This window comes from Nerophis ophidion, linkage group LG20, assembly GCF_033978795.1.
Source record: "Nerophis ophidion isolate RoL-2023_Sa linkage group LG20, RoL_Noph_v1.0, whole genome shotgun sequence".
Classification (NCBI taxonomy): domain Eukaryota; kingdom Metazoa; phylum Chordata; class Actinopteri; order Syngnathiformes; family Syngnathidae; genus Nerophis; species Nerophis ophidion.
Window position 1 is genome coordinate 29,867,573 of NC_084630.1, and position 16,116 is coordinate 29,883,688.

General features: G+C 41.5%; 1 protein-coding gene across 1 annotated transcript in view; it reads left to right on the forward strand.

Annotated features, from left to right (window-relative positions):
* The window catches only part of cnnm2b (cyclin and CBS domain divalent metal cation transport mediator 2b), a 295,147-nt gene that overhangs the window by 188,070 nt on the left and 90,961 nt on the right, over positions 1-16,116 (forward strand). Inside the window, exons 2-3 of the mRNA XM_061880950.1 lie at positions 461-604; positions 12,763-12,900. Coding sequence (XP_061736934.1) covers positions 461-604; positions 12,763-12,900 — 282 coding nt within the window. The remainder of the gene's footprint in view (positions 1-460; positions 605-12,762; positions 12,901-16,116) is intronic.

The window sequence follows — 16,116 nt, forward strand, 5'->3', positions numbered from 1 at the left end:
CCTAGTTATGATCTGTGTACGACATTAAAACAATGCTACATTTACCGACACCATTATAATGTCTTTTTGAGGCAACTAGGTAACTCTTTGTAACGGTCCAATTGAATATTTTTCAACATTTTCACATCTTTCACCAAGCTTGAGTGAAACATGTGCTAATGAAGAGCAGTTGTCTGGCTGTAGAGTAGTACAGATGCAAACATGATTGGTTTAGGAATGTTTTGCAAGTTCCACTCTGATTGGTTTTCTTAATAACCTTTCTAAGCACACATTTAAGAAAATTCTGCCTGTTTATTCTTTAGTACTCCGATCTCACCAACTCCTCTCTACACACCACCACTACCCAATGCTTGACCTATATTTCACTATCACAGTATGACCCTAACTTTGTAACTTGCCTTCATGTGTGTGTGTGTGTGTGTGTGTCTGTGTGTGTCTGTGTGATTGTATGATTTGCTAGGAAAATCCCATCTGGCCATAGTTCAGAGGGTCAACAATGAGGGTGAGGGAGACCCTTTCTACGAAGTTCTGGGTATTGTCACCTTGGAGGATATTATCGAAGAAATCATCAAGTCAGAGATCCTGGACGAGACAGACTTGTACAGTAGGTTCCCCTCTTAAAGTTCATTCTAGACACTTTCCGATCCTAGTGTGAGACATTCATGCAGCATATTCTGAATGTGCAGTAATACACTTTGTTCACTTACAGGTTGCAATATACAATGTCAAATATATCACATCACAAATATGTTTTGTGATCCTGAAATATGCACAGTTCTGATTTCATTCATTAAAGGGGAACATTATCACAATTTCAAAAGGGTTAAAAACAATAAAAATCAGTTCCCAGTGGCTTGTTGTATTTTTTTTTCAAAATTTTGCCGGTCCCCGAATACCCCTAAAACAAGCTTTAAAGTGCTTGATTTTCGCTATTTGCGATGCGACTATCCATTTCCCTGTGACGTCACACAGTGCTGCCAGTGTAAACAAACAACGGCAAATACCACAGCAAGATATAGCGACATTAGCTCGGATTCAGACTCGGATTTCAGTGATTTAAGCAATTCAACAGATTACGCATGTATTGAAACGGATGGTTGGAGTATGAAAGTATTGAAGAAGAAACTGAAGCTATTGAGCGAATAGCTGTTGACGCTGTTCATAGCCATAGCACGGCCGAATAGCTGCGTTAGCATCGCCGGTAAAATGTGTGGACCAAACAATCAGGACTTCCGCATCTCTTGACACTGGAGCAACTTAAATCCGTCGATTGGTAAGTGTTTTTTTCGCATTAAATGTGGGTGGAAGGAAACGTAATATAGTTGCAAATGCATCTGCAGGTTATCCATACATCTCTGTGCCATGTCTGCTTTAGCACCGCGGGTAAATAGCATGTTAGCATCGATTAGCGTAGCATGTTAGCATCGATTAGCTGCCAGTCAACATCAACAAAACTCACCTTTGTGAATTTGTTGACTTTATAGTTGCAAATGCATCTGCAGGTTATCCATACATCTCTGTGCCATGTCTGCTTTAGCACCGCCGGTAAATAGCATGTTAGCGTCGATTAGCGTAGCATGTTAGCATCGATTAGCTGGCAGTCACGCCGCAACCAAATAAGTCTGATTAGCACATGAGTCAACATCAACAAAACTCACCTTTGTGATTTCGTTGACTTTATCGTTGCAAATGCATCTGCAGGTTATCCATACATCTCTGTGTCATGTCTGTCATCGCCTGTAAAATGTGGAGACACTTGCACATTCGATGGGGGTCTGGCGGCAGACACTTTCGCATCTTCGGGCCAGTGGTGCAACTCCAATCCCTCCCTGTTAGTGTTGTTACACCCTCCGACAACACACCGACGAGGCATGATGTCTCTAAAGTTCCAAAAAATAGTCGAAAAAACGGAAAATAACAGAGCTGAAACCCATTGTTTGTAATGTGTTGAAAATGAAAATGGCGGCTGTATTACCTCGGAGACGTCACGTTCTGACGTCATCGCAAAAAGAGCGATAAACAGAAAGGCGTTTAATTCGCCAAAATTCACCCATTTAGAGTTCGGAAATCGGTTAAAAAAAATATATGGTCTTTTTTCTGCACAATCAAGGTATATATTGACGCTTACATAGGTCTGGTGATAATGTTCCCCTTTAAACAGTTGGTAAAGCTGTTCCTTTTAATAAATGTCATCATCTCACAAGTAACTCACATAATACTGATATATTCTTTTCAGAAGTCTGCTTAACATTTTAGATAGTTTTATCACAAGCTTTCCCAAATCATGCCTAAAAGAAGCTAAATTTTTGTCTCATCAGACCAAAGCAAAACGTCTTCATTTGGGCAAATTCTAAACAAGATTTCATGTGAGTTTTGGGTCTTTCTCATCCAGCTTTGACTGGTAAAGAACCTGTGCAGAAACATAGTTGTATGTACAATCTCATGCATCTGGGCCATTGACGCTCTTGACTCTCTCAGAATGGTCGTAGGCAAATGGAAGGTCTCCCTCACCAGTCTTCTTCTTCTTCTTCACAGTTTGGGAAGATGGCCAGCTCTTTGAAGATCTCAAAGAGCTGACATACTCCTGACTGTAACTACTCATTTAACTGAAGTCTGTCAGATTCCTACTTGTAGCTATCTCCTCTTCCCAACTGTCCAATGCGCTTTCTTCCAAGTTGCTTGGAGTCAATTGCAGCAAGAATACTAATAAAGCAGGGACAACATAAGCATAAGTGATAAGTGTCGGCTGCACCATGATGGCAATCTGACTCTAGTAAACACCACCAACATTTTGTATGTTCCATTGAAAATGTAGAACATTACACGTGGTGCTCAAAAATCTATCAAAATGTTTTAATACAACTTTGATAAGCTATGAAGGATTGTCGGCGCATGAAACATACAAGTATTATTATGGTGTGTGTATAATGTAAGACATATTATCTGGAGTTTTGTTTCGCAATATTATGCAAAAGCAACTTTCTTACCTTCTGGTACATGCTGATCTGTATTTGGGATCTGCATAAATCCTGAAAAATGGCGCGCGCCAGTCTTTGTAGTCTCTATCTTCTTGTAATGGGACATTCAGTAATTTCTAATATAAGGTAGTGTAAAGTTCTTACTTGTATCTGCCAATAAACTCGTAATGAAAGCCCTAAAACATACCGGTGTAGTAAGTTTACATTATTCACCCAAGGAACTTTAGTTATTCAAGAGTTCCAGTCGGACGTTTTTTCACGGGACATATTTCTGGTAGTGTTGTTCCCGGATGAGGAGATGGTGCCCCGTTATTGATTGAAGTAAAGTCTGAATGTCATTAAAACAGTTAGCTCCATCATTTGACACTTCTTCCACTCCCGTCCTTGCACGCTACACCGCTACAACAAAGATGATGGGGAGAAGACCCTGCCAAAGGTGAGCCACATAAATAAGACCGCCCTCAAAACGGCGCATCCGAAAGCAACTGTCAGAAAGCGGCTTGAAGATAATCTGTAAAACATAATCTATGCAACATTTTGACCAAAGAACCACCACTACATGTTATGTAGACCACAAGGAAGTGTTTTAAATTAAAAAAAAATAATAATAATAATATGACTCCTTTAATGCGCCTTATAATCTAGTGGGCCTAATATTTAAAAAAAATATATTAAAAAAAATAGACCATTCATCGGCAGTGCGTTTTATAATCCGGTGTGCCCTATGGTACGGAAAATTTGATTAAAAAAAATGATATCTCTCTTATGAAGCCAGAACAATATATATAATATGTTTCTTCTGGAGGAACTATATTGTGTGTCCATGTATTTTCTTTAATATTATAAATACATTTTGGTTGAAATATTTCAGTGTGTATACACAGTAAGTGCTTTTTGAGCACATTCAAAAATATCGGGATAATAATAATGTGACAATTATAGTAACAATAACCATTATAACAAACCTTAATATATATATCTAGTGTATAGATAAAATCATTAAAAGGTCCTCATCCCACTCCATCTTTTTCTGTGCACCATTAGGAAGGAAACAATTAATTATTTTTTTCATTTATTTTTTTCATTTATTTATTTATACATTACATATATCATCCATACACATATGGATGATATATGTAATGTTTTTACTGTCCATTGTGTTTGTATGTCTTGTTTTCATGTTTATATGGGAAGCACTTTGTGGAGTCGCACTGCTAATGTCTTTGTTTGTAAGATAGACAAAGACAATACAGGCTTCTATTCAATTACAAACCCTGTTTCCATATCAGTTGGGAAATTGTGTTAGATGTAAATATAAATGGAATACAATGATTGCAAATAATTGTCAACCCATATTCAATTGAATATGCTACAAAGACAACATATTTGAAGTTAAAACTGATAAACTTTTTTTTTTTGCAAATAATCATTAACTTTACAATTTGATGCCAGCAACACGTGGCAAAGAAGTTGGGAAAGGTGGCAATAAATACTGATAAAGTTGAGGAATGCTAATCAAACACTTATTTGGAACATCCCACAGGTGTGCAGGCTAATTGGGAACAGGTGGGTGCCATGGGTAAAAAAGCAGCTTCCATGAAATGCTAAGTAATTCACAAACAAGGATGGGGCGAGGGTCACCACTTTGTAAGCAAATTGTCGGACAGTTTTAGAACAACATTTCTCAACGAGCTATTGCAAGGAATTTAGGGATTTCACCATCTACGGTCCGTAAAATCATCAAAAGGTTCAGAGAATCTGAAGAAATCACTGCACGTAAGCGATGATATTACGGACCTCTAATCCCTGAGGCGGTACTGCATCAAAAACCGACATCAGTGTGTAAAGGATATCACCACATGGGCTCAGGAACACTTCATAAAACCACTGTCAGTAACTACAGATGGTCACTACATCTGTAAGTGCAAGTTAATACTCTACTATGCAAAGCAAAAGCCATTTATCAACAACACTCAGGAACGACGCCGGCTTCGCTGGGCCTGAGCTCATCTAAGATGGACTGATGCAAAGTGGTAAAGTGTTCTGTGGTCTGACGAGTCCACATTTCAAATTATATTTGGAAACCGTGAACGTGGTGTCCGCCGGAACAAAGAGGAAAATAACCATCCGGATTGTTATAGGCGCAAAGTTCAAAAGCCAGCATCTGTGATGGTATGGGGGTGTATTAGGGCCCAAGGCATGGGTAACTTACACATCTGTGAAGGCACCATTAATTCTGAATGGTCCATACAGGTTTTGGAGCAACATATGTTGTCATCCAAGCAACGTTATCATGGACGCCCCTGCTTATTTCAGTAAAACAATGCCAAACCACGTGTTACAACAGCGTGGCTTCGTACTAAAAGAGTGTGGGTACTTTCCTGGCCCGCCTGTAGTCCAGCCATGTCTCCCATCGAAAATGTGTGGCGCATTATGAAGCGTAAAATACGACAGCGGAGATCCCGGACTGTTGAACGACTAAAGCTCTACATAAAACAAGAATGGGAAAGAATTCAACTTTCAAAGCTTCAACAATTAGTTTCCTCAGTTCCCAAACGTTTATTGAGTGTTGTTATAAGAAAAGGTGATGTAACACAGTGGTGAACATGCCCTTTCCCAACTACTTTGGCATGTGTTGCAGCCATGAAATTCTAAGTTAATTATTATTTGCAAAAAGTTTATGAGTTTGAACATCAAATATCTTGTCTCTGTAGTGCATTCAACTGAGTATGGGTTGAAATGGATTTGCAAATCATTGTATTCCGTTTATATTTACATCTAACACAATTTTTAACACAATTTAAAAAAAACAGTACCAAAGTTGATTTTTTTGTTGATTTTAGAAAAAACTCAGTTGGGGGAATTTAACCGTAAAATCTATTGTCAATTTTACAGTCTAGAATTGTATTGATTATTTGTCTTGAAATCATAAGTCAAGCAAATATTTAAGTACAGTAGGTATCTTTAGTTTAACAAAAAAATATATTTTTGGAATGAGATAGGCTCCAGCATCCCCTGCCACCCCAAACGGAACAAGCGGTAGAAAATGGATGGATGGAAGTTAATATTGTCACGACCAGAACAGGACTCTGAACACAAATGCAGGATTTTCAAAAACAGATATTTATTCGGACAAGGGAAGGGGTCAAAAACGGGAGAAACAAAGCAGGCTATCAAAAACAGAACTAACCTGACCTCTAAACTAACACTAAGAATGATGTTCGAAACCGGTTCTCCCGATTGTTCGATAAGAAAAGAACCGATTCCATGGATTCGAATCCCTTTTTGAAAACCGGTTCCCGTTACCAAAGTCACTATACCGTATTTTCGCGACCATAGGGCGCACCGTATTAAAATGCGCCGTGTCAGTTACGGGTGTTATTTCTGTATTTAACGCATGAATAAGGCGCAGCGTATTTTTGGGCGCAGGCATGGTTAAACATACGCTATCTTAAAACCTACGCTAGCATGCATGGACCCTGTTTTAAAAAGGCAGCAGGAGCAAAGCTGAGTTGGGTTGTACTTTATCGAAGTATTTATAAATGTACTCACATTATTTTTCTATAAATCCTCATCCACATATCAGTTCAAATTCCTCATCTTCCATCCATCCATCTTCTTCCGCTTATCCGAGGCCGGGTCGTGGGGGCAGCAGCCTAAGCAGGGAAGCCCAGACTTTCTTCTCCCGAGCCACTCCATCCAGATCTTCCCGGGGAATCCCAAGGCGTTCCCAGGCCAGCCGGGAACGTGTCCTGGGTCTTACCCGTGGCCTCCTACGGGTCAGACGTGCCCGAAACACCTGCCTGGGGAGGCGTTCGGGTGGCATCCTGATCAGATGCCCGAGCCACCTCATCTGGCTCCTCTCGATGTGGAGGAGCAGCGGCTTTAATTTGAGTTCCTCCCGGATGGCAGAGCTTCTCACCCTATCTCTAAGGGAGAGCCCCAGCAACCGGCGGAGGAAACTCATTTCGGCTCTTGTACCCATGATCTTGTCCTTTCGGTCATAACCCAAAGCTCATGACCATAGGTGAAGATGGGAACATAGATCCACCAGTAAATTGAGATCTTTGCCTTCCGGCACAGCTCCTTCTTCACCACAACGGATCGATACAACGTCCGCATTACTGAATACGCCGCACCGATCCGCCTGTCGATCTCACGATCCACTCTTCCCTCACTCGTGAACAAGACTCTGAGGTACTTGAACTCCTCCACTTGGGGCAGGGTCTTCTCCCCAACCCGGAGATAGCGCGAGAACCATGGACTCGGACTTGGAGATGCTGATTCTCATCCCAGTTGCTTCACACTCGGCTGCGAACCAATCCAGTGAGAGCTGAAGATCCTGGCCAGACGAAGCCATCAGGACCACATCATCTGCAAAAAGCAGAGACCTAATTCTGCAGCCACCAAAACCGGATCCCCTCAATGCCCTGACTGCGCTTAGAAATTCTGTCCATAAAAGTTATGAACAGAATTGGTGACAAAGTCCTCATCTTCGGTGTCCGAAATGAACAGCTGGGCAAGTTCTCCATCAAACACGCCAGATTCCTTCTCGTCATTTTCAAAGTCAGTCTCGTTGTCCATTAGCATAGCAAGCTAGCATAACGGTTAAAGCCGACTTCTCTTGCCCTGTTGCCCTGCTCCCCTTCTTCTCCAGTGTGCTTCACCGGGATGTCGAAAGTGAGCGGCACCTCGTCCATGTTGATGTGTTTGTCTGCAATTGTTTTTATTTACAATGCACATAGCAGCACTATATGCTCACTGTGGGCGTGCCTTTAGCATCCTCTCTCACCTGAAACCTTCACCCTATAATGTCCGCATGCTGTCCTCAGTCACGTCCGCTTTTCCTCCATATAAACAGCGTGCCGGCCCGGTCATATAACATCTATGGCTTTTGGAACTCAGTGCACACACAACAACCTATCCGGATTCGATAAGAGATTCGATAAGGAATTGGTTCGATTAAAGGATTCGATAATGGGCTCAAATTAGATAATTTCTTAACGAACATCATCCCTAACTAACACAATTCATATTTACCTTGAATTGATCAACATGGACACCCGACTTAAACAAGTTGAAAAACTTATCCGGGTGTTACCATTTAGTGGTCAATTGTTCGGAATATGTACTGTACTGTGCAATCTACTAATAAAAGTCTCAATCAATCAATCAATCAACCAATAACTCAAAACCGCTCCATCTACAAGGGAAAAAAGGGGTTCGAACAAAAACTACTAAGGATAACAAAAAGCGCTCCAACGGAGGTGACGCTAGGAAGCTAATCTTACCTGAGAAAACTTACAAATCAAAATACTCCCGTGGATCCATCCATCCATCCATTTTCTACCGCTTATTCCCTTTCGGGGTCGCGGGGGGCGCTGGCGCCTATCTCAGCTACAATCCAAAAAGTACAAAAAAACGTGACTACGGCTGTGGACAATGCTATGGCAAAGGAACGCTGGAGATAGTGCTAGGCGATATATCGATATACGCGATATATCGCGGGTTTGTCTCTGTGCGATATAGAAAATGACTATATCGTGATATTCGAGTATACGTTCTCATGCAGTTGCCACCTGGAACACCCGGGGAGCTATGTCAGGATGCTTTTCATTGACTATAGCTCCGCCTTCAATACCATCATTCCAGACATCCTGGTCACCAAACTGCTGGACTTAGGCCTCCCTCACCCACCTGTCTTTAGATTAAGGACTTCCTGACCAACCGACCTCAGACAGTAAAACTTGGACCCCATCTCTGCTCCCCCCGCACACTCAGCATCGGCTCGCCACAGGGCTGTGCGCTTAGCCCTTTGCTGTATTCCCTCTACAACCATGACTGTAGTCCAGCCCACTGAGAGAACACCATCATCAAATTTGCCGATGACACAATGGTGGTGGGTCCCATTACAGGGGGGATGAGTCTGCATACAGAGATGAGGTCCTGAAACTATCAGCGTGGTATTCAGTGAATAATTTGGCACTGAACACCACAAAAACCAAGGAACTCATCTTTGACTTCAGGAAAAACACTGCAGACCCCGCCTCCCTCTACATCAACGGCGAGGAGGTGGAGAGAGTCAACTCCTTCAAGTTCCTCGGCACCCTCATATCTGCTGACCTGTCCTGGACCCAAAACACACCTACGGTCATCCGGAAGGCCCAGCGGAGACTCCACTTCCTGAGGGTGCTGAGGAAGAACAGACTGGAGAGACAGCTGATGGTGACCTTCTATCGCTCGGCTGTCGAGAGCCTGCTGACGTACTGCATAACAGTGTGGTACGCCAGCTGCACTGAAGCAGACAAACAGGCGATTCAGAGGGTCATAAAGTCTGCACAAAAAATCATGGGCTGTCCCCTTCCCTCCCTGAAGGATTTACACAACTCCCATTGCCTTAACAGAGCAAAAAACATTACCAAGGACAGCACACACCCTGGCTACCACCTGTTCCACCTGCTACCATCGGGCAGGCGCTACAGGTGCATCAGAGCCAGAACAAACAGGCTCAGAGACAGCTTTTTTACCAGAGCTGTCACCATGTTGAATTCTAACTTATAATAATAATAATTCACCCCTATAGAATATCATGCCCTAATACCCTACTGTGCAATACTACCCTTCGAGTGCAATACGTCCGACACTGATTGTTATTTATTACTTCGGTACTCTTGTCTTGTTCTGTATATTGTACAGTGTTTTGTATTTCTATAGTGTTTTGTATATTGTACAGTGTTTTGTATTTCTATATTGTTTTGTATATTGTACAGGATGGCTTATTATTTTTATTGGATAGTAGTCTGTTTATTTCAATTGTTAGTTTTTCCTTTATTACCTCTTGTGTTATTTATTTCACCCCATATTTGTTCCCACTACCGCACCTTAAGTTGGAGTCTTTAATCTCGTTATATGCAAATATAATGACAATAAAGTCCATTCTATTCTATTCTATTCTTTTGGCTGCGGGTATTACACTACAGGCTCTTCTCACTCTTTCTTGTCTCTCCTTCTCACAGAGACTTAAAACAAGCGCACCTTCTTATTCACGTCACATAATGTCACGTCATACGTCACATACGTATACGCCCTCGCGGAGCAGAGAGGTAGCAGCACGGGTAACGTTAGCTGTGATGCTAGCGGAGCCGTGCGAGTGGTAATACGAGAGAAAGAAGGTGCGAATCTGGTAACAAATGAAAGAAGAATTAATTCCCAAGAAAAACAGCAAGGGGTCCATCGTCTGGCGGTGGTTCGGCTTCAAGTGGGAATATGTCAAATAGACAACTTTAATTCGTCAAGTGTGGGGCAAAAGCGTTGCGACCAAAAGTAGCATTACTGCTAATATGTAGCATCATATGAAAATTCACCTGCTAATAACTGTTTAATAAATACAATTTTGGTCAATTGACTTAGTTGTGATTTCCTTCTCTGCATGAAAGTTTAAAAGTAGCATATATTAATGCAGCATGAAGAAGAATGTTTTAATGTAGACACATAGAATCATCATACTGTTGTGATTATATGCATCACGTGTTCATTCAAGGCTAAGGCAAAACATCGAGATATATATCTTGTATCGCGATATGGCCTAGAAATATCGAGATATTAAAAAAAGGCCATATCGCCCAGCCCTAGCTGGAGGTACGCACAAGAAGATACGAAACACTCGAGACATTTATACACATGAGGTAGGGTGACACAGGTGGGCACAATCAGGCAATCAGTATAGACATCAGACCAGTGAAACAAGAGGAAGGGCAAGTGGTCCGAAACGAGAAAGAGCGTTAACCTTTCAATATAAAACAGGAAATGACAAGACAACATGAAAGCAGACGAAACCCAGACAATCCAATCCACTTTATTTATATAGCACATTTAAACAACATAAATGTTTCCAAAGTGCTGCACAGCCATGTTAAAAACAATATTCAAATATCCTTAGTTCCACCAATGACTAAATAAAAAATAAAAACAATATTAGAATTAAAAAAAAATTAAAATATGATTAAAAACGATTTTAAAGGGTAAAACCGATTAAAATAATAAATAGAAATCAAAATGAATAAAAAAACAAACAAAAAAACACAGAGGACCACACAACTCACGCAGTGTTAAAAGCCAAAGAATAAAAGTGGGTCTTAAGACGAGACTTAAAACACTCCACTGTGGGAGCAGTTTGAACATGGAGGGGCAGAGCTTAGGGCCGACCACAGAGAAGGCCCTGTCTCCCCTGGTTTTAGGTCTGGTCTTGGGCACCACGAGCTGGAACTGGCTCTCGGACCTCAGAACGCGCGCAGGAGTGTAAATTTGGATGAGGTCCGAGATATATTGAGGTGCCAGTCCATGTAAAGCTTTAAAAACAAACAGCAATGTTTTAAAATCAATTCTAAAATGAACACGGAGCCAGTGAAGACTCAAGAATTGGGGTTGTATGCTGGCGTTTCCTGGCACCTGTTAAAAGTCGTGCTGCCGCGTTCTGGACTAACTGCAACCGGGAGAGAGATTTTTGGCTAATGCCAGCATAAAGTGCAATGCAGTAGTCCAGGCGGCTTGAAATAAAAGCATGCACGACTTGTTCAAAAAGGTTAAAAGATAAAAACGGTTTTACCTTTGCAAAAAGAGGAAGATGATGAAAACACGATTTTAAAACGCCATTGACTTGTTTGTCAAGTTTAAAATCACTGGTGACCTTGGGACACATATCATTTTGCCATGGTCCCAAGTCAGTGAGAGCTGGACCAAAAAGTGAAGTGAATTATATTTATATAGCGCTTTTCTCTAGTGACTCAAAGCGCTTTACATAGTGAAACCCAATATATAAATTACATTTAAACCAGTGTGGGTGGCACTGGGAGCAGGTGGGTAAAGTGTCTTGCCCAAGGACTCAACGGCAGTGACTAGGATGGCGGAAGTGGGAATCGAACCTGCTGGAAAAATCACTCCACATAAGTGGCATGGCCGGAAACCAACATTGAATGACCGTGACCTTCGATCCCTCAGCTCTACATAAAACAAGAATGGTAAACACTTCCACTTTCAAAGCTTCAACAATTAGTTTTCTCAGTTCCCAAACTTTTATTGAGTGTTGTTAAAAGAAAAGGTGATGTACCACAGTGGTGAACATTCCCTTTCCCAACTACTTTGGCACGTCTTGCAGCCATGAAATTCCAAGTTAATTATTATTTGCAAATAAAAAAAAAGTATATCAGTTTGAACATCAAATATCTTGTCTTTGTAGTACATTCAATTGAATATGGGTTGAAAAGGATTTGTTAATCATTGTATTCCGTTTATATTTACATCTAACACAATTTACCAACTCATATGGAAACAGGGTTTGTATTAACGCATATTATTTCCAGACTTCGTGGGCCACATAAAATAATTTGGCCCCCGGGCCTTGACTTTGACACCAGTGATCTAAGTCCTATGAGAGGACAGACTGAAGTTCTCATATTGAAGAGGCAGAATGATATGACAAGGCTGATTTAGGCCGACACACACACACACACACACACACACACACACAATGTCCGTGCACGTTTATTTGTTGCTCCAATACATATGGCTAGAAGTAATGCTAAGAATGTAGGAAGCTAACAGCGTCGCCCCCTATAGCTCTCTTCGGTTCTGAGAAAGACGGCACAGCTATGTTCCTGGAAAAGCAATAAAGTTTGGGTAACTCAAGTTTAGTCACCCCGTGACCTCTGCGGGTGGAAATGGCGTGGACTGACTCCTCCGATATGGGCGCGCGTCTTCTGATCACTCTCTCGCTTTCTGTCTGCAGCCGACAACAAGACGAAGAAGAAAATCACCCATCGGGAAAGGAAGCAGGACTTCTCGGCCTTCAAGCCTTCCGACAATGAAATGAAGATTAAAATATCACCTCAGCTTCTGCTGGCTACCCTGCGTTTCCTAGCGACAGGCAAGTGGGCCGCGTTGCTGCTTGACTTCCCCCAGTATGCCCTAAGTCCCCCCCCCCCCCCGGTGCAAGAGAGTTTGTGCGCGTGTATATGAACGTGCGGTGTGTGCGCCCGTATGTGCCCCGAGTTCTGGTGCGGAGCCGGGTGAGTAGAGGTGTGTAGAAAGGAGTGTAAGTGGTTGTGTGAGGGAATGAGTTGTGTGAGGACTGACAACCAGCGTGTTGGCATGCATGCTTGTGCGTGTTTGTAAAGAGGTGGGAGGCCTCTCGGGAGCGCAGCACGGCAGAGTTTTGCAGACCATACACAAAAATCCAAACGCAAAGCCTGGGGCGGGAGGGGGGAGAGAGAGAGAGAGAGAGAGAAAAAAAACGCAGGTATCTACGAGCTGGCGACAGAAAGTCAGATGTTGTGTCAGCTCACAGCTTTAAAAACACCACCATGTTTTCTTACTCTCATTCCTCCGTGACATCACTTCCAGCATTTTTTGGCCTAGGTTGGTTTCCCACACAAGTGGACATGCTCAGTATAAAATTTGAACTATTTCACCCGCTTTTCTTTGAGTAAACATGCAAGGGAATAGTCCGGCACTACTGGTGTTCCTCACCGGGATTTGCTTTAGAACTTTGCCCTAGCAGCTAAGCATTGGTTAAGTTCCTCAAAAGGTTATTAGGGAGGTTAGTTCCTGGCGGTGTAGCCAGCTGACGACCGCAAATCTGCTGCTGAGGTGACGTAGCTGGTCCCAATGCATCATTTCTAGGATGTTGGCTTTGATTGCTTTGGTTCACTCAGCTTGATGCCAGTGCAAAACAATATCCAAATGTCACAGTACAATACGGTCACGGTATTAAAGGCCTACTGAAATGAGATTTTCTTATTTAAACGGGGATAGCAGGTCCATTCTATGTGTCATACTTGATCATTTTGCGATATTGCCATATTTTTGCTGAAAGGATTTAGTAGAGAACATCCACGATAAAGTTCGCAACTGTCAGTGCTAAGAGAAAAGCCTTGCTTGTACCGGAAGTCGCAGACGATGACATCACATGTTGATGGATCCTCACATATTCACATTGATTTTAATGGGAGCGTCCAACAAAAAGAGCTATTCGGACCGGGAAAACGACAATTTCCCCATTAATTTGAGCGAGGATTAAAGATTCATGTTTGGGGATATTAATAGCGACGGACTAGAAAAAAAAAAAATGCGATTGCATTGGAACGTATTCCGATGTTTTTAAACACATTTACTAGGATAATTCTGGGAAATCCCTTATATTTTTATTGTGTTGCTAGTGTTTTAGTGAGTTTAACAGTACCTGATAGTCGGAACTGTGTCTCCACGGGTGTGTTGACACCATGTCTCAGGGAAGTCGACGGCAGCTTTATGGACGGCACAAGCTCAGCTTTTCTCCGGTAAGAAGCAACTTTTTAACCACAATTTTCTCACCGAACCCTGCTGGTTGACATTTGGTCTGGATTCATGGTCTCTGATCCATAGTAAATTTTCACCTACGGGAATTTTAAACAAGGAATCACCGTGTGTTTGTGTGGCTAAAGGCTAAAGCTTCCCAACTTCATCTTTCTACTGTGACTTCTCCAATTTTAATTGAACAAATTGCAAAAGATTCAGCAACACAGTTCTCCAAAATACTGTATAATTATGCCGTTAAAGCAGACGACATTTAGCTGTGTGTGTGCGTAGCGCTCATATTTCCTAAAAATGCGTGACGTCTTGCGTACACGTCATCATTACACGACGTTTTCATGACAAAACTCCCGGGAAATTTAAATTTGTAATTTAGCAAACTAAAAAGGCCGTATTGGCATGTGTTGCAATGTTAATATCTCATCATTGATATATAAACTATCGGACTGCGTGGTGGGTAGTCGTGGGTTTCAGTAGGCCTTTAATGCCGTGGTACAATATTTTTGTGGTTTTGTCTAAAAAAAAAAAAAATGCCGCAGTGTGTAAAAATTATTAGCAGGATCGTTAAGAACACATTTACTGTCATTGAACACAAACATCATGCTAAGATGCTCTAATCATATTTATTACGACAAACTAGTAATGGTAAATAGTTTGTACTTGTATAACGCTTTTCTACCTTTTTCTTAAGGAACTCAAAGAGCTTTGAGACTATTTCCACATTCACACACTAGGGGGTGGGGGATTGCCCACATATGTGGTCCTCTGCAAGGTTTCTCATAGTCATCATAGTCACTGTCACCGAAATCCCACTGAGGTGAGTTTTTCCTTGCCCTTATGTGGGCTCAACTGAGGATGTCGTTGTGGTTTGTTCAGCCCTTTGAGACACTTGTGATTTAGGGATACATAAATAAACATTGATTGATTGATTGATTGACACACTGGAGCAAAGGTGTAGTGTCTTGCTCTAGGACACAACTTACGTGACTACGATGGTAGAAGGTGGGGATTGAACCAGTTACCCTCAGGTTGCCGGCTCGGCCACTCTCCCAACTTCGCCACGCCGTCCCCCAAAACCTGTGTTTGTACCAGCACTAAAATTATTTCAATACTTTTCGGTACTTTTTGATACTTTTCTAAATAAAGGGGACACAAAAAATGGCATTATTGTCTTTAATTTAACACAAAAATCTTAGGGTACATAAATAGGTTTGCAAGTTTGTCCTTAAATAAAATAGTGAACATACTAGACAACTTGTCTTTTAGTAGTAAGTAAGCAAACAAAGGCTCCTACTTAGTCTACTGACATATGCAGTAACATATTGTGTCATTTATCATTCTATTATTTTGTCAACATTATTAAGGACAAGTGGTAGAAAATGAATTATTAATCTGCTTGTTCATTTACTGTTAATATCTGCTTACATTGTCTTTTAACATGTTCTATCTACACTTCTGTTAAAATGTAATAATCACATATTCTTCTGTTGTTTGGATGCTTTGCATTAATTTTGGATGATACCACAGGATTTGGGTATCGATCCGATACCAAGTCGTTACAGGATCATACATTGGTCATTTTCAAAGTCCTCATGTGTCCAGGGACATATTTCCTGAGTTTATATATGTAATATGAATTAAAAGAATAAGATGTTGTGATGCCGACAAATATCAATGTAATCATAGTAGTATCGACTGTCAGGTGTAGATCCACCAATGGCGTTTGTTTACATTTTGACACCGGTGAGCTACGGTGTGTAGTGAAGCATGTTTAGCTATTCCTCGTCCTGTA